The 25,714-nt window shown below is 38.7% G+C and overlaps 1 protein-coding gene across 1 annotated transcript in view; it reads left to right on the forward strand.

Moving 5' to 3' along the window:
* Nucleotides 1-25,714, forward strand: part of FER (FER tyrosine kinase) — a 459,090-nt gene that overhangs the window by 77,340 nt on the left and 356,036 nt on the right. Inside the window, exons 3-4 of the mRNA XM_068979562.1 lie at nucleotides 6,431-6,604; nucleotides 16,883-16,982. Of these exons, the coding sequence (XP_068835663.1) occupies nucleotides 6,431-6,604; nucleotides 16,883-16,982 (274 nt within the window). The remainder of the gene's footprint in view (nucleotides 1-6,430; nucleotides 6,605-16,882; nucleotides 16,983-25,714) is intronic.

The raw sequence follows: 25,714 nt of genomic DNA on the forward strand, positions 1-25,714 counted from the left end.
CCTTCCTTGTTTTATATTTTGTGTCCAAAATTCAGTTTTAGATCACTTGAATATAATGACTTGAATTTTATTGTTCACATTTTTCTGGAGTGATTTCCCCTACCATTTTTTGTTGTTGTTACATGTTTTTTTTACTTTACTGCTATTTCTTATTTATAGTGTACAATGAAGTCTTTCCCCCTCTGATTTGATAATAATTTTCCTTCTTGTAGATGTTTAACAGGTAATATTTTTATGTACCACTTAACAGATGTTGTTATTTTTATTTTGCAACTTTTTTTTATTTTGAATCTCTAAAGATTTTAAATTTTCTCCCCTTTTTTAGTGGACAATGTCTTTCCTTTTTTAGTGGACAATGTTATCTTTCCTTAAAAATTATTTTTGTGGTAGAGGAAGGCTGCAAAGTCAGCCTTTTTAAACATTCACTTGTTTAATTTTTGAAGCTTGAGAATTATAAGCTTAATTCCTCCAGTTCCATTCTTCTTTCTCAAGATTGCTTTGGCCATTCTAGGTTTTTTGTATTTCCATACAAATCTTGAAATTATTTGTTCTAGTTCTGTGAAAAATATGGCTGGTAGCTTAATAGGGATTGCATTGAATTTGTAAATTGCTTTGGGTAGTATACTCATTTTCACTATATTGATTCTTCCGATCCATGAACATGGTATATTTCTCCATGTATTAGTGTCCTCTTTGATTTCTTTCACCAGTGTTTTATAGTTTTCTATGTATAGGTCTTTAGTTTCTTTAGGTAGATATATTCCTAAGTATTTTATTCTTTTCGTTGCAATGGTGAATGGAATTGTTTCCTTAATTTCTTTTTCTACTTTCTCATTATTAGTGTATAGGAATGCAAGGGATTTCTGTGTGTTGATTTTATATCCTGCAACTTTACTATATTCATTGATTAGCTCTAGTAATTTTCTGGTGGAGTCTTTAGGGTTTTCTATGTAGAGGATCATGTCATCCACAAACAGTGAAAGTTTTACTTCTTTTTTTCCAATTTGGATTCCTTTTATTTCTTTTTCTGCTCTGATTGCTGTGGCCAAAACTTCCAAAACTATGTTGAATAGTAGTGGCGAAAGTGGGCACCCTTGTCTTGTTCCTGACTTTAGGGGACATGCTTTCAATTTTTCACCATTGAGGATAATGTTTGCTGTGGGTTTGTCATATATAGCTTTTATTATGTTGAGGTATGTTCCTTCTATTCCTGCTTTCTGGAGAGTTTTTATTATAAATGGATGTTGAATTTTGTCAAAGGCCTTCTCTGCATCTATTGAGATAATCATATGGTTTTTGTTTTTCAATTTGTTAATGTGGTGTATTACATTGATTAATTTGCAGATATTGAAGAATCCTTGCATCCCTGGGATAAAGCCCACTTGGTCATGGTGTATGATCTTTTTAATGTGTTGTTGGATTCTGATTGCTAGAATTTTGTTGAGGATTTTTGCATCTATGTTCATCAGTGATATGGGCCTGTAGTTTTCTTTTTTTGTAGTATCTTTGTCAGGTTTTGATATTAGGGTGATGGTGGCCTCATAGAATGAGTTTGGAAGTTTACCTTCCTCTGCAATTTTCTGGAAGAGTTTGAGGAGGATAGGTGTTAGCTTTTCTCGAAATTTTTGGTAGAATTCAGCTGTGAAGCCGTCTGGACCTGGGCTTTTGTTTGCTGGAAGATTTCTGATTACAGTTTCCATTTCCGTGCTTGTGATGGGTCTGTTAAGATTTTCTATTTCTTCCTGGTTCAGTTTTGGAAAATTGTACTTTTCTAAAAAGAGTACATTTGAATCAGTTCTGATGAGATGGATGAAACTGGAGCCGATTATACAGAGTGAAGTAAGCCAGAAAGAAAAACACCAATACAGTATACTAACACATATATATGGAATTTAGAAAGATGGCAATGACGACCCTGTATGCAAGACAGCAAAAAAGACACAGATGTGTGTAACGGACTTTTGGACTCAGAGGGAGAGGGAGAGGGTGAGATGATTTGGGAGAATGGCATTGTAACATGTATACTATCATGTAAGAATCGAATCGCCAGTCTATGTCCGACGCAGGATACAGCATGCTTGGGGCTGGTGCACGGTGATGACCCAGAGAGATGTTATGGGGAGGGAGGTGGGAGGTGGGTTCATGTTTGGGAATGCATGTACACCCGTGGTGGATTCATGTCAATGTATGGCAAAACCAATACAGTATTGTAAAGTAAAATAAAGTAAAAAAAAAAAAAAGAATTATAAGCTTAAATCTGTATCTCTTTATTTATAAACTTTCTAGTTAATGCTGTCTGTTGACTTATATATGGAAGGTTAAGAAATGAATCTACTTCTTATCAGTCTCTCACTCTTGGTTTTTGTTAGTATCCTTTGGGATTTTTGCCTAGTTTATTATAGTTAAATTATTCCTACTTTCATATTTTATAGCTCTTCTCTGAAAAGTTAATATACTTATATTCTATTTTATAAACTTAACCACAGTGGTTTTATTTTCAAGTTCTGTTATTCTTTGCCTGTGATTAAATTTTTGTAAAATTAAACCAATTATTTTTACTTTTTTTTTTTTTATTTCTTACTCTATCTGTGGCTTTCAGCATCAGTGACTCTGACTGCTGGTAGAATTCCATTATGAGGAACATTATTAATCATTTAAACAGGATTCTGTATAATAAAGCAATTTGAATGTCTGCAGATGGCCTGCAGATGAGATGATTATTTTGTTTATTAGGTTATAAGGAATTATCTTCCAGAAATTATCCTAATCAACAAATACTTTATGCTTTGACCAGTGCTCTGCCAGAACTAAAGAGCTCTATCTGCAAAGTGCTATATCAGTTTTATTATAAATGTTGAAATGCATCCTTTTCTGTTTGTTTCTTTATCAAGCATCTGTTAACATTTTACTCATATCTCTATATAACAAATGTTCCAGCCATGTGTCTAATTCACCACCCGAACATTTTCTTGCCCGCTCACTCATTCCTTTTGGGCCAGTACTTCTTACTGCATTGCTGCTCCGATCCCTCGCTTGTTTTATCAGTTGAAGATAGACCTGTTAAGGTTTCCTTCCCCATCGTAATTGGCGTTGCTTCATGCTGTCTAACCCAGGGATCAGACCCAGGTCTCCCACCCAACTCCAGTATTCTGGCCTAGAGAGTTCCATGGAGTCGCAGAGTAGGACGCAACTGAGCGACTTTCACTCACTCACTCATGCTATCTAATTCCAGTTTGAAACAATTAAAAAAAATCTTTTAGTGGCATATTTTCACTTCATGGTTTTATATCACCATTAATACATAAAATAGTGAACAAGGAGACACAGTATTAACCTTCATGGAGCTTCCATTGTAGCTGGGGAGATCTTAAAAAAAAAAAACAAATATACACACAAATAAATAATTATTTTAAGTGCTCAGATAGAGAATAGCAAGGATGAGACCTGCATGCGATTTAGCTGGTTCCTAATGGAAGAGCGACTGAACTGAACTGAACTGAATGAAAGAGATAGATCTTGCCATGTGAAAGAGAGGATAAGCTCCCAGGAAGAGAGCATGTTCAGGAAACTAAAGACCAACACTCCTGGAATTTATTCAGCTGGATAGAAGATGGCAAAATAGAAACTGAACGGATAGATAGAGGACACTTTAGGTCTTAGAAGGAAGTTTGGATTTTCCTTTAAATGAAAAGGAGAGCCTGTATACTGTTTATGCAGGAGGATGGCAGTTTCTTTTGCTGCTTTAAGGGGAATGGTGTGGAAAGGAGTATCAGCAGAAGAGAAGACACCAATTAGGTCTAAACCAGAGACAATCAAAACTTCCAAATGGGGTGGCAGTGACCATGAAGAGAATGGGCAGGCCTGGGGCAGACTTTGGCGGGAGAATCAGAAGGACTTGCTAATGGGCTGTTCATGTTCGAGGGTTGCTTCAGCTTCAGAAGAGCAGAGATATTTTTTACGAAGAGAGGGAGTATTTATTAGCCTTATTAGGTTCTTAGTAGTAGGATCGAGCAGATTTTTGTTAAAGATACAAGATAAATGGAAGGTTCTGATAAAAAGCATAAGGAGTTTTTAATCACAGAGCAGGAGTTCTTGACAGTATAGGATTCTACAGATTGTGTCCTGGGTCAAAATGGAAGATATTGAGGTCACTCAGGCTTTGACAGTCCGGGTGATAATATATACCTCGGGGGGCTTTGACTTTCCACAGTAACTCCAGTGAGCAGGGCTTTTAGACAATGAGGTGGGCTGTCCTGTGAGCTGGAGGGCAATCTGACCTACGTGTGTGACCTTTAACCTTAGCTTCTAAGAAGACGCCTCCCTGGGCCTCAAGGACTCCTGCACAGAAACACTAAAATCTGTTGCATTTGTTGCTACGAAGCACTTAGGGAGCATTTGTGTTCCGAAGATAGAGGATATTTGCTTTTTGAGAAAGAAACTGATTCTTCTCACTTTAATTTTGGTAGCCTCAACATTTCTGCACATGCTATATAGAGTGTTTTCCTAACACTGTATTTCTTAGAGTGAAAATACCATGTTAGAAAGGCAGAGCTGCGGCAGTTACTAGGGCAGTTTAGGTTATATTTTAAATCCACATTTGTATAGTTTTTTGTTTTCATCTTTCTTAAATTTTATATTTTAATGAAAGAGCTACGTCAGTTTTAAATGGCTTTATGGTATCTTAGTACTCAGGGTTTTGAATTTGAAAGTAAATATGATGAGTTCATAGGCCACCTGTCTTATTTTGTGTTTGTAAAAGCAACTGAAATTTTACAACTAAAAATGACCTTTTTCCCTAAAGAAATGTCCTTAAAGATTACTTTTTTTAAAAGAACATATACTGCAGTGTATCAAACACAAGAATACCCAGTTAGACCCTGGAGAGTTCTGACTGTGACCACAAATTTGCTTCCTTTAGGATAGCCTATGATTGAGATACTTATTACATTTTGTTTTAGGATTACCTTGGAATACTAACAGTAACAAAATTAATTCTGTTCATTCACAGATCAAAAGTAATAGTGTAGAAAAATTACTTTTAGGAAATACCCAGACATACCTTGTCTATGTTTTTTTTTTGGTATCTTTAATATGGATCTTCTCTGACCAAACTAAACTTGTTTCTGAATAGGATTTTGAAGACCTATAGTGAAGAGCATTCTTCTGTTGCTTTTTTTCCCCAGTACTTATATGCTGCTGCTGCTAAGTCGCTTCAGTCGTGTCTGACTCTGTGCGACCCCATAGACGGCAGCCCATCAGAATCCCCCTGGGATTCTCCAGGCAAGAGTGCTGGAGTGGGTTGCCATTGCCTTCTCCAGTGCATGAAAATGAAAAGTGAAAGTGAAGTTGCTCAGTCATGCCTGACTCTTTGCGACCCCATGGACTGCAGCCTACCACGCTCCTCCATCCATGGGATTTTCCAGGCAAGAGTACAGGAGTGGGGTGCCATTGCCGTCTCCATTTATATGCTAGAAAGTCTAATAACAAATGACTTGTTCTTCCAGCTGCACCTATATGCCCACTTGTCCCAAACCCAGCATTATGTATGTCTGCTGTTGAAGCAATGTGTTAAGCTAGAAAAACAAATGGTTTATAACTAATTTATTAAGAGAAGAGAAAAGATAGAAATCTAGAGAATTCAAGTATTTAAGACATAGGCAGCAAAAGCAGAGCAGGTATGAAGATTGAGAAGGAATTTGTAGGAAGGGAGGAAGGCAGGTCAGTATGTTGGAAGAAAAGAGGCCATGGAAACCAACAACAAGAGTTTCATGTATACTGTCATATAAGAAACGAATCGCCAGTCTAGGTTCGATGCAGGATACAGGATGCTTGGGGCTGGTGCACTGGGATGACCCAGAGAGATGGTATGGGGAGGGAGGTGGGAGGGGGGTTCAGGATTGGGAACACGTGTACACCCACGGTGGATTCATGTTGATGTATGGCAAAACCAATACAGTATTGTAAAGTAAAATAAAGTAAAAAAAAAAAAAGTTTCAGGAAGTGTGAGTCAGTAGGATCAGATGCTGCAGAGAAACAGGTTAGAATGAAGATGGGTAAGTTTCTGTTGCATTTGACTGTTAGGAAGTGGTTACCTTACTGAGAGAGTAGAAAAGTGTGGGCAGAAGCAATATATCAGGTTGGAAAACAGACAAGTGGTAAGATGAAGACTGCAAGAGTGGACTCTCCATGAGGCCCTCAGTCCTGTCCTGCTGTTCCGCAGTCTCTGCTTACTGAATTTTGGAGCATTTGTACTTGAATTTAAAGATGCTGTATACAGAACATTCATATAGCTTATTGCATAATTGCCAGAAACCTGTTATTTTTATATTAATGTAATAGTTTGTGTAAAACTAAATGTTTAAAGTTCCTGAACACAGCTAAATGGAAGCCTCTAATACAAATGTAATTTTGTTTCTTGTTTTTTAAAAAGTCTTGGCTACTTATGATTCAGCAGACGGAACAGCTCAGCAGGATCATGAAGACGCATGCAGAGGACCTGAACTCCGGGCCCCTACACAGGCTCACCATGATGATCAAAGACAAGCAGCAGGTGAAGAAGAGCTACATAGGCGTCCACCAGCAGATGGAGGCAGAGACGGTCAAGGTCTGTCTTTCCCCTCTGGGGTTCTTCCTTCAGTGTCAGTTTTAGGTTCGCTGAGATGCTGTGTCCTGTTTGACTTTAAAAAGTGTTTAGTCACCATTTCCTGGTAAGAAATAGACTTCAATGTCTCTAATAAGTAGTATCTTATTTTTATTGAATATAAAACATTATTGATTATAAGGTATGTGAGTATATATTCGCACGAAAGAAATGCTGCCAAAATAAATTCCTTGGGATACTTCTACATTTTCTTCACAACCAATGTCTGTCCCTTCTGCCTAACTTTTTACAGTGGTTTTAATTGTGAAAGTTTGCAAGTGTACAGAAGAAGAGAGAATAATCACATGCACTCCCATTGACCTATCCATCCACCTAGTCAACATCTTGGTTTGTTTTTTTTCATCTGTACTCTCACCGACCTTTCTTCTACATTGGATAATTTTATAGAAAATTCCAGTTTTTAAATTTTATCTGTAAATATTATTTATTGCTAAATAATTACTCTTTAAGAAAACTATGTTATGAACTCACCTAAAAATAAAGATAATTCCTTAATATTATTAATTATCGTGATTGTGCTCAAATAATTGTTAAATGTTATTTTTGCAGTTGGTTCGTTTGAATCATGATCCAGATCTGGCTTATACATTGTCTTTTAATAATGTCTTTTAATCTGTAGGTTCCTCTTGCCACCCCACTATTAAAATGCTATGCATTTAAAGAAACTGGGTAATTTACTCAATAGAATTGAATTCTTTCATTTTGGATTTTGCTGTTAGTGTCTTGTAATGCTGTTTCATGTATTCCTTTATCCTTCAGTTTTCCAGCAAACTGGAAGATAGATCTAGAGGCTTGATAATACTCTTGCTGTTTATTTCGGGCTGGTATAGATTTCCTGTTGTTTCATAACAAGAGGTATACATTATCTGCTACTAGGTTCCAGTGTTGCCAGCCTTGTCAATCTATTAAAGTTTCCTCTCGGCCTTTCACCTACTGAAGCACTTGGTGTCCACTGCTTAGACCCGTTGGTTCAGTGGAGGTTGTAAAGTGACGATGTTTCCCTTCTGTCATTCCTGATGCAGTTGTTAGCTGGAATTTTCAGTAAAAATGTTTCCGCTATCAGCTGTTTGGTTGCCATGAGGTGTAGATCATGTAAGAAAGGTAGGATAAATACTTGCTTTTAGACATTAATTTGCCAGTTTACGAACAGTGAATTGGTTCTTTAGCAACTTCAGAAGTTAAGACTTCCATTTTCCAATCCAGCATGTAAGAAGCTTGGAAGTTGTCACTCCATCCTAACAGCAAATAAAAATCTGAACAAACTGAAAAATCAGCAACTCTTCTTAGATCCATTAGAGAAGATAGGTCACAGAGCAAAATGACTGTCCCCGAAACTGGACAAGTGAATATAGAGAATCACAACTAACCAGAGCAACGTAAGACTTGAGAACAAGTGTTCAGTTCAGTTCGGTCGCTCAGTCGTGTCCCACTCTTTGCGACCCCATGAACTGCAGCACGCCAGGCCTCCCTGTCCATCACCAACTCCCAGAGTTCACCCAGACCCATGTCCATCGAGTCGGTGATGCCATCCAGCCATCTGTGGAAAGAAGCGAAAAGCAAAGGAGAAAAGGAAAGATATAAGCGTCTGAACGCAGAGTTCCAGATAACAGCGAGGAGAGATAGGAAAGAACAGGTGTTGGGTGTAGAAAGCCTGAACTATAATGGACAAACTCTGGACGCTCTGATGGTTGAAAGCTCTAGGAGAACCCACTCGTGGAGTGGTCTTCACACTTGTGAATTTTACCTCCTGAATCTCTGTGAGGTTCTCACAGTGAATATGGGTGGGGGGAAACAACCCACGATCTTGGCAGTGGAAGAGGAAGGGAACCATTTTGACACGGGCTAGAGCATTCTGTTTCTAATGAGGTCCGTCCTCAGAAGAAGCTGTTGAGTTGGAGCCTGACTGACCTGAGGAAAGGGCGACAACTGTATGTTGTCTATAAGAAGCCCACTTTATATATAAAGACACATACAGATTAATAGTAAATGGATGGAGGAAGATATACCGTACTGACCCTGATCCAAAGAAAGTGGGAGTAGCTATATTAATTTCAGATACGACAGACTTCAAAGCAAGGACGTTTATCAGGGATAAGGAAGAGAGTTACACAGTGTTGAAGGGGTCAGTTCTCCAGGAAGACAGTACAGTCCTTAATGTACATGTGCTTAACAGCGTAGCATCAAAATATTGGTAGGACTGCAAAACAGTTAAAATTGTAGAGAGAAATGAGTGGACCTCCATTACAGTTGGAGATTTCGGTACCTTTCCCCCACCCCCAATCAGAAATGGACAGATGCAGCCGACAGAAAGTGAGTAAGGACAGAGTGAACTCAATAATGTCATTAATCAGCTAGATATGATGAACATCTGTTGACTACTTCAGGCAAAAACTGGGGAATACACATTCGTCTCAAGCTTATATTGCACAGTTCAGCAAGATGTTCCACATTCAAGGTCATAAGCTACATCAAAATATATTTAAAAGAGTGGAATTGATACAGTATGATAGCTAGAAAATCCCCAAATACTTGGAGATTAAACAACATACTTGTAAATAACCCATGGACCAAGGAAGAACTCTCAAGAAAAATATAAAGATATTTTTAACTAAATGAAACTGAAAACTTATCAAAATGTATGGGATATAGCAAAAGCAGTGCTTAGAGGGAAACTTATAGCATGGACTGCATTTGTTAGAAAGAAAGAAAGATCTAAAATCAGTCATCTGTGCTTCTACCTTAGGGCAGTAGAAAAAGAACAAATTGAATCTGAAGTACACAGAAGAAAATAACTAATGGAAATTAGAGTAGAACTCAGTGAAAATGAAAACATGAAACCAATTGAGAAAAGTCAACAAAAACAAAATCTGATTCTTCGAGAAGGTGATAAAATCAACAAGTCTCTAGCCAGGCTAACAAAAAAACCAGTGTGGGTACAAATTAGTAATATCAGAAGTGAAAGAGGAGACATCACATATATCCCATGGATATTGAAAGGATAATGAAGGAAATACTCTTTAATCAACCCAGTGTCCATAAATTTGATAAGCTGGGAGAAATGGGAGCATGCCTTGAAAGACACAATCTGCTGAAACTCACAGAAGACGAGATGGACAGTCTGAACAGGCATGTATCTATTAAAGTAATTGAAAGTGAAGTTCCTCCGTCGTGTCCGACTCTTTGTGACCCTGTGAACTGTAGCCTACCAGGCTCCTCCGTCCTTGGGATTCTCCAGGCAAGAATACTGGAGTGGGTTGCCATTTCCTTCTCTAGGGGAACTTCGTGACCCAGGGATCGAACCCAGGTCTCCCACATTGCAGGCAGACACTTTAACCTCTGAGCCACCACGGAAGGAGCCCAAAACAGAAGGCACCAGGCTCAGACGGCTTCAAGCTCAGATGCCTTCACTGATGAATTCTATCAAACATTTAAGGAAGAAATTGCACCACTTTTCTACAAACTTACCTCAGAAAAAGAAACAGAAAGTTACCAATTCCATTCTACGATGCTAGTGTTATCAAACACCAAGAGCAGATAAAGATGTTAGGAAACTGTAGACCAATGTCTCTCATGAACATAGATGCAAAAATCCTTGAACTATTGAGAAATAAAATCCAACAGTGTAGAACAAGAATTTACACAGCTTGACTAAGTGGAATTTATTTCAGGTGTGAAAGTTTGGTTCAATATTTGAAAATTAATTAATGGACTCCATTATATCAACAAACTAAAAAGGAAAATTACATGAGCATATGAATAGATGCAGAGAAAGCATTTGACAAAATCTACCACCAATTCGTGATTAAAATCTCTCAGTAAACTAGGAATAAAGGTGAACTTCCTCGACTTGATAAAGGACATCTACAAAAAACTCCCAGCGAGCATCACACACAAATGTGAGAAACATGTAACCTTCCCATGAAGTCAGAGCAAGACATGGAGGTCCCCCACTTGCCACTGCTTGTTAGAAAAGTCCTGTCAATCTTAACTAATGAAACAAGACCAGGACAAGAAATAAAATATATACAGATTGGGAATGAATGTCATTATTTACAGATGACATGGTTCTTTATGTAGATAATCCAAGAGTATCAACCAAAAACTCTTGAAACAAACAATCAGTTATAGCAACTTTGCAGGAAATGGCAACCCACTCCAGTATTCATGCCTGGAAAATCCCATGGACAGAGCCTGGTGGGCCACAGTCCATGAGGCTGCAAAGAGTCAGACACAACTGAGTGACTTCACTTTGCAGGATACAGTGTTACATAAGAAATCAATCACTTGCCTATGTATTAACAATGAACCGGTGCAATATGAAATTAAAAGCACGATACCATCTACATTAGAATCTCAAAAATTAAACACTTAGGTATAAATCTAACAAAGTGTATGTACACAATCTATAGGAGAACAATGACAAAATGAAGAGGAACTGAAGAGCCTCTTGATGAAAGTGAGAGAGGAGAGTGAAAAAGTTGGCTTACAGCTCAACATTCAGAAAACTAAGATCATGGCATCCACTCCCATCACTTCATGGGAAATAGATGGGGAAACACTGGAAACAGTGACAGACTATTTTGGGGGGCTCCAAAATCACTGCAGATGGTGACTGCAGCCATGAAATTAAAAGACATTTACTCCTTGGAAGGAAAGTTATGACCAACCTAGACAGCATATTAAAAAGCAGAGATGTTACTTTGCCAACAAAGGTCCATCTAGTCAAGGCTATGGTTTTTCCAGTGGTCATGTATGGATGTGAGAGCTGGACTGTGAAGAAAGTTGAGTGCTGAAGAATTGATGCTTTTGAACTGTGGTGTTGGAGAAGACTCTTGAGAGTCCCTTGGACTACAAGGAGATCCAACCAGTCCATCCTAAAGGAGATCACTCCTGGGTGTTCATTGGAGTGATTGATGCTGAGGCTGAGGCTCCAGTACTTTGGCCACCTGATGCAAAGAGCTCACTCATTTGAAAAGACCCTGATGCTGGGAAAGATTGAGGGCAGGAGGAGAAGGGCACAACACAGGATGAGATGGCTGGATGGCATCACCTACTCAATGGACATGGGTTTGAGTGAACTCTGGGAGTTGGTGATGGACAGGGAGGCCTGGTGTGCTGCAAAGAGTCGGACACGACTGAGCGCCTGAACTGAACTGATGAGAGAAATCAAAGGAGAAATAATTGTTATCCCTTGTCCTCAATGTTGTAAATATATCAGTGCTTCCCATTTTGAACTATAGATTTAATACAGATCCCAATCAAAATCCCGGCAAATGCTGAACTGACTCTAAAATCCATATGGAGTAGCAAAAGACCCAGAATAGGTGACAGAATATTGGAGAACAGAATTGGAAGACCAGCATTATGTGACTCCCAGATTTATTATAAAGACACAGTAATCAACAGAGTTTGGCGTTTGTGAAAGAAAATGAACAGATAAACAAATAGTTCAGTGAAACGGAATATGGAGTCCAGAAGTAGATTCACATAACTATACTTGACTGATCTTTGAAAAAAAGGGGCAAAGTCAGCACAGGGGAGAACAGTTAACAAATGGCACTGGAACAGGGACAAAAAAAAATGTGCAAATAATGAATCTTTACACAGATTTTACACCAGTCACAAAAATTAACTCAAAATGGATCACAGACCTAAATATAAAATTTAAAATTGTAAAACACCTAGAAGATAAATAGAAAACCTAGATAACCTTAGATATGGAGATGATTTTTTAGATAGAACCCCAAAGGCATGATCCATGGAGAAATGATTGATAAGCCGGAATTCATAAAAATGTAAGACTTCTGGTCTCTTTTCCGCCCTTCCTTTTTGTTTCTCTTTCTTTAAAAAAATGTTTATTTTTGGCTGTACCATACGGCTTGTGGGGTGCTAGTTCCCCAACCAGGGATTGAACACAGACCCTCAGCAGTGAAAGCACAGAGTCCTAACCACAGGACTGCAAGGGGATTCCCTCCTTTCTCTCTTTTTTTAAAAATTATAACTCTGCAGAAGTGTGTGTGATGTGTGTGGCATACAGCAAAGGAGCAACGTGAGTTTTCATGCCAAGAAATTTTACTTACATTGGATGCAAGTCACGGTACGAAGCTGTGACTCTAGTCTCCAAAGATGTGGCATCTTGATTACAGAATTTAGGGGAAAGTAATGGAATTGACTGTGTGGATCACAACAAACTGTGGAAAATCCTGAAAGAGATGGCATACCAAACAACCTGACCTGCCTCTTGAGAAACCTATATGCAGGTCAGGAGGCAACAGTTAGAACTGGACATGGAACAACAGACTGGTTCCAGATAGGAAAAGGAGTATGTCAAGGCTGTATATTGTCACCCTGCTTATTTAACTTCTATGCAAAGTACATCATGAGAAACGCTGGGCTGGAAGAAGCACAAGCTGGAATCAAGATTGCCGGGAGAAATATCAATCACCTCAGATATGCAGATGACACCACCCTTATGGCAGAGAGTGAAGAGGAACTAAAAAGCCTCTTGATGAAAGTTAAAGAGGAGAGTGAAAACATTGGCTTAAAGCTCAACATTCAGAAAACGAAGATCATAGCATCCAGTCCCATCATTTCATGGGAAATAGATGGGGAAACAGTGGAAACAGTGAGAGACTTTATTTTTCTGGGTTCCAAATTCACTGCAGATGGTGACTGCAGCCATGAAATTAAAAGATGCTTACTCCTTGGAAGAAAAGTTATGACCAACCTAGATAGCATATTTAAAAGCAGAGATATTACTTTGCCGACTAAGGTCTGTCTAGTCAAGGCTGTGGTTTTTCCTGTGGTCATGTATGGATGTGAGAGTTGGACTCTGAAGAAGGCTGAGCACCGAAGAATTGATGCTTTTGAACTGTGGTGTTGGAGAAGACTCTTGAGAGTCCCTTGGACTGCAAGGAGATCCAACCAGTCCATTCTAAAGGAGATCAGTCCTGGATGTTCATTGGAAGGACTGATGTTGAAGCTGAAACTCCAATACTTTGGCTACCTGATGCGAAGAACTGACTTATTGGAAAAGACCCTGATGCTGGGAAAGATTGAAGGTGGGAGGAGAAGGGGACGACAGAAGATGAGATGGTTGGTGGCATCACTGACTCGATGGACATGAGTTTGGGTGAACTCTGGGAGTTGGTGATGGACAGGGAGGTGGCGTGCTGCAGTCCACAAAGAGTCAAATACAACTTAGCAGCTGAATTGAACTGAACTGAAGGGCATTGAAAGTGAAGCCAGTAGGGTCTCAAGCACACTCTGGGTGGTCTATAAGCAAGTATAAACTATATAATGACTTCACAAATTTAAAAGAACAATGAACTGAAAGCAGCCTGATATGCAAGATAAAATGAACCAGTTGGGAGGATTTTCAGACAGGTTTCAACAACAGACATGAATGGGATACATCAGTTTAAAGGTGTTCCAGATAGGAAAACGTTCAGTTCCCTGAGACCAGAGCAGTAAACTGCAATGGGCAGTCATGCAGATGGAAGTGTCCATATTTCTTGCCTGCTGCAAATATGTATTTATACACACACACACACACACACACACACACACACACACACACAGACATTCTCCTCAAAAAAAAACAACAACAACAACAAAACCAAAACCACACTTCTACAAAATACAATATCAAGGGAATGAGAAGATGAACTGTAAACTGGGAGAAAAAGTTTGCAAGGACATTTGATAAAAGACTGTTATTAAAACACGGAAGGAACTCCAGTAAGTCTACTGAGAAAAGAAGCAACCTGATGAAAAAATAAACACGTCACCAAGCAAGATACACAGATGGCAAATAAGCAGATAAAAAGATGCTCAAATTTTATGCCATCAGGGAAATGCAAACTGATGGAACAGTGAGATACCACTGCCCCAAATTAGAATGCCCCAAATCCAGAACACTGATGACATCAAATACTGGTGAGGTTATGGAGCAACAGGAACTCTCATTCATTGCTGGTGGGATTACAGAATCCCACTTTGGAAGACAGTTTGGTTGTGTTTTACAAGAATAAAAATAGTCTCACCGTTGGTTCCAAAAATTGAGCTCCTTGGTATTTATCCAAAGGAGTTGAGAACATATGTCTACGCTAAAGCCCACACTTAGCAGTTTATAACAGCTTTATTTATAATTGTCAAAACTTAGACGCCACCAAGATGTCTTTTAGTAATGAATGGATAAACTGTGGTGCATCCAGACAGTGGAGTATTATTCAGTGCTCAAAGGAGATGAGCTACCAAGAAGGACATGAAGGACCCTTAAATGTATATTACCAAGGGAAAGAAAGTGAAAATGTTCCTTGCTCAGTTGTGTCTGACTATCTGCCACCCCGTGGACTGTAGCTGGCCAGGCTCCTCTGTCCATGGGATTGTCCAGGCAGGAATGCTGGAGTGCATTGCCATTCCCTTCTCCAGGGGATCTTCCCGACCCGGGGATTGAACCCAGGCCTCCCACAGTGGAGGCAAATTCTTTACCATCTGAGCTGCCAGGGAAGCCCACTAAGTGAGAGAAGCCAGTCTGAAAAATATATCTGATCCTACCTAAATGGTATCCTCGAAAGGTCAGAACTGTTGGTTGCTAGGGGTGCATGAACACGTGGAGCCCTGAGGGACCTACGATGGTGAAACAGCTGTGTGTGGTCCTGTAGTGGTGGGATGCATGTCACTGTATGTTTGTTCAAAGCCGTAAAATACACACCATGAGTGGAATTTAATGTAGCCTGTGCACTTGTGCGATAATGATATGTTCTTATAGGTTCATCAGTTGTAACAAACTTACAGACAGACTTGAGTGGAGTACGCTGATGATCAGTGAGGCCGTGCATGAGTAGGGATAAGGGACACATGGGAAATCTCTGTCCTTTGTGCTCAGTTTTGCTGTGATACTAAAACTGCTCTAAAAGGTGAAGGCCATTAAAACATGTTAACTGGTGAGGTTTTCTTATAAAGAGACATGATCTGAAGTCATTTCTATCTGTATCTGTATCGTGGGCTTCCCTGGCGGCTCAGCCTATACAGAATCCGCCTGCAGTGCAGAAGATGCAGGTTCGATCCCTGGGTCAGGAAGATCCCCTGGCGAAGGAAATGGTGACCCACTACAATATTCCTGCCTGGAGAATCCCATGGCCAGAGAAACCGGGAGTGCTACAGTCCATGGGGTTGCAAGAGGCGGACATGACTTATCGACTAAATGACGAATGGTATCTATATGTTATGGGGCTTCCCAGGTGGCGCTAGTGGTAAAGAACCCTCCTGCCAATGCAGGAGACATAAGAGATGTGGGTTCGATCCCTGGGTTCTGAAGATCCCCTGGAAGAGGGCATGGCAACCCACTCTAATATTGTTGCCTGGAGAATCCCATGGACAGAGGCGCCTGGTGGGCTACAATTCATGGAGTCGCAAAGAGGGGGACACGACTGAAGTGACTTAGCACACATCTGTCATAGCTGTTGCCATGTTTGTTCACTTACACAGTGCCATCTTCCATGCTGTCGAGGACCTTGGTGATGCAGAATTTGTTTAAAGTAGGCTCTAGGACTTTCTTCCAAATTGCTTATGTCCCTTTAGCAAGTTTTTAATGCTGCTGATTTCTGAAACTCTTTTCAAAAGTCTTATTAGATGTTTTTCAGATACCACCTAAGATTCTCAGTTTTTTCTTGAATGCTTTTTATGGCTGACTGCAGACTCAAGGACTTGGGTTTGTCAAGCCTTTCTGCAGAAATAATGACCAAGTTAATGTGTGCATGCCATGACCACTGTCATGAACGCTGCCTGGTCAACATTAACTGGATGCATCTTTTTAGAGATGTTACAGTGTAAAAAAAATTCATATTAGAACTGATGAATTATGACAACTCGGAGTTATTCTGTATGATTAAAATAAGAATTTTAAATTAGCTTTTTTATTAAAGAAAGTATTTCTGTACATAGAAATAAATTATTGCCCTTTAAATTTTAGATAACGACAGCACTAGTTTATGATTTGCTCTTCTTTTTAAGAAATGGTTTTCTTTTTTTCATATGCTTTGAATTTATCACCAATTTCTAAGCTAATTTTAGTTTATTATTTATAATTATATATTAAAGAGCACTTCTGACTCATAAGCAGTAAAAGATGCATCAGTTAATGCTTTGAAATTTAAGTTCTTGACAGATGTAAATTTAAGCTTTTAAAAATCTTTTTGCATTTCTTTTTTTTGACAGGTTACAAAGACAGAATTAGAGAAATTAAAAACCAGCTATAGACAATTAATAAAAGAAATGAATTCCGCGAAAGAGAAATATAAAGAAGCTGTAGCTAAAGGTATGGCACAATTAGGAATAATGTTTATTGTAGTGACTTTTATCATTTGAAAGTTATCTTTATAAGTGGTGGAATGAATCCGCTTAGACCGATTAACATATAGGTATATTGAAATAAGCCTAAATAAACAAATTATCAAACTGAATTATTTTTTCTTTTTGAGGTCGAAGCTATTTTTGAGTAGCTCATACTAAATAGAATTATGTAGTACTTGTGATAGGGAGCAAAGAATGTTTAAAAATTTCCCTCAGCTTTCAGATTTACTTATTGAATTAATATTAAGTAAGAAAAATAAAGTCATACTTGTTTAGATGCCTTTATTGATCCTCTTTTTACCTGTATTTAAGTACCATTAAAATCACAAGTCATTTTATAGCTTAGTTTTGCTTTTATAGCTCACTTTTATTGTCGTAAAATTTTCATAATACGCTTTGGAAATAAATGGAAAGAGAAACATTATGTTTTTAACAGAGATTTCTGGTTATAGTTGTAAATGTGACTAAATAGTCGTCATATTTAGATTTTTTTAATTATAAAAGCTTTTTTTCCTGGTCATATATAAACATTATTAGCTGCTCTTTCGGGGATGGAAATGGGAACTGACTCCAGCATTCTTGCCTGGATGATTCTATGGACAGAGGAGCCTGGGGGCCACCGTCCTTGTGTGCTCCAGTCACGCGCAACGAGCTGCTAAACAACCAGCAGCTCTGAAAAAGTGTTATCATTTAACTTATCTTCCTCTTTTATTACTGCATTCTCTCTTTGTCCTCTGCTTGTATATTCTTCCGTTGTGTCGTTGAGGTAAATGAGATAAACAGCTCCCGTGTTTGGATATGTTTTGCGCAGTGAGAAAGCGGTGTTCCTGTTAGTCCCAGTAGGGGGTTTCGAAGCCCTGTTCCCGCTCTCCGCTCTGCGTCGCGGCCTTTCTGCCTCCCTCGCCCGCCTCCTCCTGCTGCCTTTTCTGGCCTTCCTGCGCTCCTCCCTCCCCGCCCCTCCCCTGCCTCCCTCCCCGCCCCTCCCCTGCCTCCCTCCCCGCCCCTCCCCTGCCTCCCTCCCCGCCCCTCCCCTGCCTCCCTCCCCGCCCCTCCCCTGCCTCCCTCCCCGCCCCTCCCCTGCCTCCCTCCCCTGCCTCCCCTGCCTCCCTCCCCGCCCCTCCCCTGCCTCCCTCCCCGCCCCTCCCCTGCCTCCCTCCCCGCCCCTCCCCTGCCTCCCTCCGTTCTTCCCCGGCGCTCCCAGCGCCCAGGACTCCCTAAAGCGTTTCCTTGGCGTCTCTCTCTCACCCTGTCTCTACCCCTCCCACATTGCTTTTCCTGTTTCTGTTTCTTGCAGGGTTTCTGCTGCTTTTTTAGGGAAGATGAATTAATATTCACAGTTTGCTTGTTTTTACTTACTTTTTCTTGCACCTCAACCAACATTTTGAGACCCTGATCTCTTTTTAACGCAAATTTATCTTTTAAAATGCGTTTGTAGTTAAGTTACGTAAGTTATTTAAGTGCAGAAAAGAAGAAAAGTGCAAAAGTGGAAAAATCAGTCAGACTTTAGAGTCAGTCTTGGATGTAAGTTCCAATGTTGTATGATTATTTCATAGTTTTCAGATTTCATATACCTAAGTATTATTCCTTATTTGTTTTGAAGAGTGCTTTATATAATCAGGAAATATTTACTGAGTATTATTTGCTATCTTTAAGTTGCTGAGATTCAGACATTCAAGGAACTTACCATTGCTAGTTGATGTTCTAACCTGGGAACTTCAAGTCTTCTCCTGTTTCAAAATTTAGCCTTTGCTAAGCCATCAAGAGTAATTTGAAAACAGCTTTGTACCTTGAGCATTACTACTCAGTCTGTCAAAGAGTAAGTTTTATAAAGTTCATTACCTAATGCTTGGCTAGCATTCTGAAATTTCCTGTAGTATAAATATCCATATTTGAATTCACTCAGAGCAAGTGATGACTTAATTCATTTATATTGTAATCCATCTATGTGAAGTATTCACAGTAGGTCTATATCTGCTGGAGAATGATTAATTAGGAAAAGAAATACATTATTACTCCCAAGTCTGTGATATCTACTTTTAGTGATAGTTTATTTTTGTTTAAAACATGAAATCTAATTCTGGTATCATAAATTTTAAATAGTTCTTGTACCTAATGTTTATATTATCAAAGACTATTCACAGGTAATAATTGGTCTTTATTACTTTTGGTAGAGATAAAACACCATTTATTGCTGTGTTAGTAATAAGAAGGAAACTAGAAAATCTGAAGACCATAGCTTTAATTGATCTTAAGAAGTGTATTATTTGACTGAGTCTCCTGTTAAAATATGTGAGCTTATTTATTAATATATTTCCTTTCTAAAGGTGTTAGTGTGTTCCTGTTTTCAAGAATTTGATTGCTCTCATTAAATCAATTTATAATGTGTAGAGGATGTACTTTTAAAGTAAGTTCTTATGTAACTATGTACATGCATGAGACATATGTAAATTTCCCTTTTATAATCATAGCTGTCTTTATACTCATGTTTATATGAAAAAGTATAAAACTACTTTTGGAAACCTGGTTTTCAAACTGCTGCTACATTTATCATGGAAATAGGGGTTGTTTGTGTGTGTGTGAGGTTGTTTACTCTTGATAAGCATGACGTGTGGGCAGATTCTTGCAGCATTTACAGGTTTTATGTCAGAACTGTAGCTTATCTGGGGAGGCCCCACCAGGCCACTTCTGGAACGGGCTCTAGGAGCTGCTGGGGCACTGGCGGTGGAGAGCCAAACCGTGGCTCTGGCGTTTAGAGTCCTTACTTTAGGAATCGGGAGGTCTTGGGAAAGCTGTTTGAAAACTCAGTCCAGCACATGAGATCCACCCTGAGAAGACACGGCTCTGGAGGGCATAGCATCTGGCAGTAGTTGCTGTAGTGAGTCAGAGTCAAATTCTGGATCTGATGGAGAACTGGTTTAGAATCCAGGTTCAGTGACTGCAACTGGAGGTTCAGCCACAGTCTAGATCGATAAGCAGCCTGGGTTCATATTGAGGTTCCAGACTCCTGACCCCTGCTGTATGGATTACACAAAATACTTTCAGTTTTCAATGTTAGAATTTATATCAAAGAAACACTGATTTATGTTATCAAATGTAAGGTATAGCTTCATTTGTAATATTACTAGAGCATCATTTATGTTGGGCTTCCCTGATAGCTCAGTTGGTAAAGAATCTGCCTGCAGTGTGGGAGACCTGGGTTTGATCCCTGGGTTGGGAAGATCCCCTGGAGAAGGGAGAGCTATCCACTCCAGTATTCTGACCTTGAGAATTCCACCATTCTGGCCATGGAGTTGTAAAGAGTCGGACACGACTGAGCGAGTTTCACTTTCATTTTAGTTAAATTTTTTGTTTCTTTTGCAATATATCCTAAATATCAAACTCATTTTGTTCTCTTCCATGTTGCGGGAACAAATATTTGTTTTAAATTAACTTGATCTGACTAGATCTGATAGATAGAGTGCCTGATGAACTATGGAAGGAGGCTCGTGACATTGTACAGGAGACAGGGATCAGGGCCATCCCCATGGAAAAGAAATGCAAAAAAGCAAAATGGCTGTCTGGGGAGGCCTTACAAATAGCTGTGAAAAGAAGAGAAGCAAAAAGCAAAGGAGAAAAGAAAAGATATAAGCATCTGAATGCAGAGTTCCAAAGAATAGCAAGAAGAGATAAGAAAGCCTTCTTCAGCGATCAATGCAAAGAAATAGAGGAAAACAACAGAATGGGAAAGACTAGGGATCGCTTCAAGAAAATTAGAGCTACCAAGGGAACATTTCATGCAAAGATGGGCTCAATCAGGACAGAAATGGTATGGACCTAACAGAAGCAGAAGATGTTAAGAAAAGGTGGCAAGAATGCACAGAAGAACTGTACAAAAAAGATCTTCATGACCCAGATAATCACGATGGTGTGATCACTCATCTAGAGCCAGACATCCTGGAATGTGAAGTCAAGTGGGCCTTAGAAAGCATCACTACGAACAAAGCTAGTGGAGGTGATGGAATTCCAGTTGAGCTGTTTCAAATCCTGAAAGATGATGCTGTGAAAGTGCTGCACTCAGTATGCCAGCAAATTTGGAAAACTCAACAGTGGCCACAGGACTGGAAAAGGTCAGTTTTCATTCCAATCCCAAAGAAAGGCAATGCCAAAGAATGCTCAAACTACCGCACAATTACACTCATCTCACATGCTAGTAAAGTAATGCTCAAAATTCTCCAAGCCAGACTTCAGCAGTACATGAACTATGAACTTCCAGATGTTCAAGCTGGGTTTTAGAAAAGGCAGAGGAACCAGAAGTCAAATTGCCAACATCTGCTCGATCATTGAAAGAGCAAGAGAGTTCCAGAAAAACATCTATTTCTGCTTTATTGACTATGCCAAAGCCTTTGACTGTGTGGATCACAATCAACTGTGGAAAATTCTGAAAGAGATGGGAATACCAGACCACCTGACCTGCCTCTTGAGAAACCTATATGCAGGTCAGGAAGCAACAGTTAGAACTGGACATGGAACAACAGACTGTGTTCCAAATAGGAAAAGGAGTAGGTCAAGGCCGTATATTGTCACCCTGCTTATTTAACTTATATGCAGAGTACATCATGAGAAATGCTGGGCTGGAAGAAGCACAAGCTGGAATCAAGATTGCCGGGAGAAATATCAATTACCTCAGATATGGAGATGACACCACCCTTATGGCAGAAAGTGAAGAGGAACTAAAAAGCCTCTTGATGAAAGTGAAAGAGGAGAGTGAAAAAGTTGGCTTACAGCTCAACATTCAGAAAACGAAGATCATGGCATCCGGTCCCATCACTTCATGGGAAATAGATGGGGAAACAGTGTCAGACTTTATTTTTTTGGGCTCCAAAATCACTGCAGATGGTGACTGCAGCCATGAAATTAAATGACAATTACTCCTTGGAAGGAAAGTTATGACCAACTTAGATAGCATATTGAAAAGCAGAGACATTACTTTGCCAACAAAGGTCCATCTAGTCAAGGCTATGGTTTTTCCAGTGGTCATGTATGGATGTGAGAGCTGGACTGTGAAGAAAGTTGAGTGCTGAAGAATTGATGCTTTTGAACTGTGGTGTTGGAGAAGACTCTTGAGAGTCCCTTGGACTACAAGGAGTTCCAACCAGTCCATCCTAAAGGAGATCAATCCTGGGTGTTCATTGGAGGGACTGATGCTGAGGCTGAGGCTCCAATACTTCGGCCACCTCATGTGAAGAGTTACTCGTTGGAAAAGACTCTGATGCTGGGAGAGATTGGAGGCAGGAGGAGAAGGGGACAACAGAGGATAAGATGGCTGGATGGTATCACTGACACGATGGACATGAGTTTGAGTAAACTCTGGTATTTGGTGATGGACAGGGAGGCCTGGCGTGCTGCAATTCATGAGGTCTCAAAGAGTTGTACAGGACTGAGCAACTGAACTGAAATTAACTTGCACTAATTTGGACACTAGTCTGTGAGAACAACCAAACTAAATTTAGCTATTGAACTGAAGTTAATAATTTAGAATGTTTCTTGATTGCATGGAATAGTAAGTTCTTGATTGCAAAATACACAGGTTTTCCTTTCCTATTGCATATTATTCTGAATGCTTTCAGTTGATTAAATACATGGTTAGGTTTGCCATAAAACAATTTTGTGAGTCCATATAGCTTGTATCCAAACTAAGGTTCTGACATAATGATTGTTAAGTGGAAAAATTTGCTGTAGTATCCTCTCTTTTTAAAATATTTTTTAATATTAATCTTTTTTAATATTTTGAACTTGTTTTTTATATTGGAGTAGAGCCAGTTAACTACATAGTGATATTTTCAGGTGGTCACATCTTCCTTTTAGAGAGTCAGTAACTACTCGGGAGGACTCCCACAGGATCATATTAGCAGTAAATAAAGACAGTTTTCCTTTTCAATCTAGACGGTGTTTTTTTTTTTCTTTTTCCTTGCCTAACTTCCCTAGCTGGAATCTCCAATATAGTGTTGAACAGAAGAAGAAAGAGCAAGCATGTTTGCCTTGCTGCTGATCTTAGCGGGGAAGACTTTCATCATGAGGATGAAGTTAACTATAGTTTCTCAAAGACTTTTCATTCTCTTGGCTTGAAAAAGTTCATTTTTATTCCTGCTTAGTAATGGAAGTTAGATTTTATCAAATGATTTTTCTGTGTCTGTGGAGATGTGTATTTCTTCTTATTTTAGTTTGATACAGTGAGTTGTTTTGATTGATTTTCACATTTTTCAAATATTATACCAACCTCACATCTGGGGGATAAACTTCTCTTGGCTATGATGTATTATTATTTTTGATGTTATTTGATATGATTGGCTAAGTTTTTATGAATTTTCATATTTGTCTTTGTTTCTTCTAATAGCTAGTCTCATTTTGTTATAATTTTAACCCTTATCCTCTGCTTGATTTTCCCCCTCTTCAATTTTGTAGAGATCCTTGTGTTCAGTTCATAATATTTCTTAAATATTGGTAGAATTCACTTGTGAAGCCATGTGGGTCTGCTTGCTTTATTTTTTTCTTTATAGCTAAAATTTTTAAACTGTAAATTCAGTTTCTTTAGGTGAGACCAGCTATTTGTTTATCTTTTTCTTTGAGTTTTAGTAGGTTGTGTCTTTCAAGGAATTGTTCGTTTGTTAAGTTTATTGGTCCTAAGTTGTTTAGAATACTTCCCTTTTCACCCTTTTACAGAATCTGCTGTGATATTTTCTTTCTCAGTTCTGTTATTGACACTTTGTGTCTTCTCTTTTTTACCTAATCATCCTGGCTAGAGGTTTATTGGCTTCATTAATCTTCTCACAGGTCGGCTTTAGGCTTCGTTTTGTTTCTGTTTTTCTGCTTTCTTTTTAATTGATTTATACTCTGATCTTTGTTTCTTTTCTTCCTTATGCTTGCTTTAGGCTTTGTTTACACCAGTTTGTCCAAGTTTTTTTTTAAAATGTGGAAACAAAGCTCATTGATTTGAGAACTGTCTTCTTTTCTAACACAGGCATTTAGTGCTATGAATTTCCCGAAGTACTGTTTTAGCAACATTCCATAAATTTGTATGTATTATGCCATCATTTTCTTTAGTTCAAAGTACTTAAAGTATTTGCTTTTTTTTTTTTTCTCTTTGATCCACAGGTTATTTAGAAATGTATTAAGTTTCCTAAAGTTTTGACATTTAAAAAAGTCTCTATTTTTGATTTATAATTTAATTTCACTTGTTCTGAAATTTTTTTATGATTTATTCCTTTTACACTTACGAATGTATAAGGTCCATAGTTGGGTTACCTTGGTGAGTGCTTCATGTGCACTTTATAAGACTATGTTCTGCTGCTGTTGGTTGCACTGGTCTGTGCTGTTGGTGTGGGCCAGTTGGTTGATAGTATTGTTAAAAGCTGTGTTCTCACTGATATTCTGTTTACTTGCTCTCTGGATTGTTGAGAGAGCGCAATTGGAATCTCCCAGTGTGATTGTGTTTGTCTCTTCTCGTAGTTTTGTCAGTTTTTTGCTTTAATGTATTTTGAAGCTTGCTATTGAGTGTGAAAAGTAGTCATGATTGCTGTTTCCTTCTAATGATCTGACCTTTCTCTCATGGGAAATGACCTTTATTATCCTTGGTATTATTCTTTACTGTGTTATCTGTTCTGATGTTAATATTAGATATTTTGATTAATGTTTACATGGTATTTTTTAAATCCTTTCACTTCAACATTTTTTAGTCTTTATAGTTGAAGTGCATTGCTGATAAGCAGCATATAATGAGGTCTTGCTATTTTATCTTGATAATCTCTACCTTTTATTTGGTGGGATAGTTAGACTATAATGTGATTGATTTTGACAGTGTCAGGTTTAAATTGTCATCTTGCAATTGTTTCTCCTTTGTTCCATTGTTCTTTTTTGTACTTTTCCTTTTTTATTCTTTCTTTTGAATTAATTGAAAAAATTTCTTAAGATTCTCTTTGTTGTCATATCTCCTTTGTTTTATTAGCTATAACTGTTTTGGTATTTTATGTTTGTTTTACCATAGTATACCTTCAAGTGACAGTGTATCTCCTTGTGTATAACAAGGAGTCCTGACACTGGTGTGGTTCCTGTATTTGTGCTATTGTTGTGATATATTTTACTTTTGCGTATGTTTTTAACTTTATAATATATTGTTAATATTTTTGTTTTTATTTAGTCAGATATCTTTAAAATTATATTAAGGCATCTTATATATTTTTCCATGTAGCCGTCTTTCATAGAATTCTTTATTCCATCTGGTATCATTTTACTTGTTCCTTTAAGAAGGCCTTCTTTTCTCTCCTTGCTCTTCTCTGGAACTCTCCATTCAGTGGAGTATATCTTTCTCTTACTCCCTTGCCTTTTACTTCTCTTCTTTTCTCAGCTATTTGTAAAGCCTTCTCAGATAAACCAGTTTGCCTTCTTGCATTTTGTTTTCTTTGGGATAGTTTTGGTTGCTGCCTCCTCTGCAATGTTACGAATGTCTGTCCATAGTTTGCCAGACAGTCTGTCTACTGGATCTAAACCCTTAAATCTATTCATCACCTCCACTCTATAATCATAAGAGATTTGACCCAGGTCATGCCTGAATGGGCTAGTGGTTTTCTCTGCTTCAATTTAGCCTGAATTTGGCAATAAGAAGTTCATGATCTGGGCCACAGTCAGCTCCCGGCCTTGTTTTTGCTGACTGTATAGAGCTTC

Source organism: Capricornis sumatraensis, chromosome 9 (genome assembly GCF_032405125.1).
Source record: "Capricornis sumatraensis isolate serow.1 chromosome 9, serow.2, whole genome shotgun sequence".
NCBI classification, from domain to species: domain Eukaryota; kingdom Metazoa; phylum Chordata; class Mammalia; order Artiodactyla; family Bovidae; genus Capricornis; species Capricornis sumatraensis.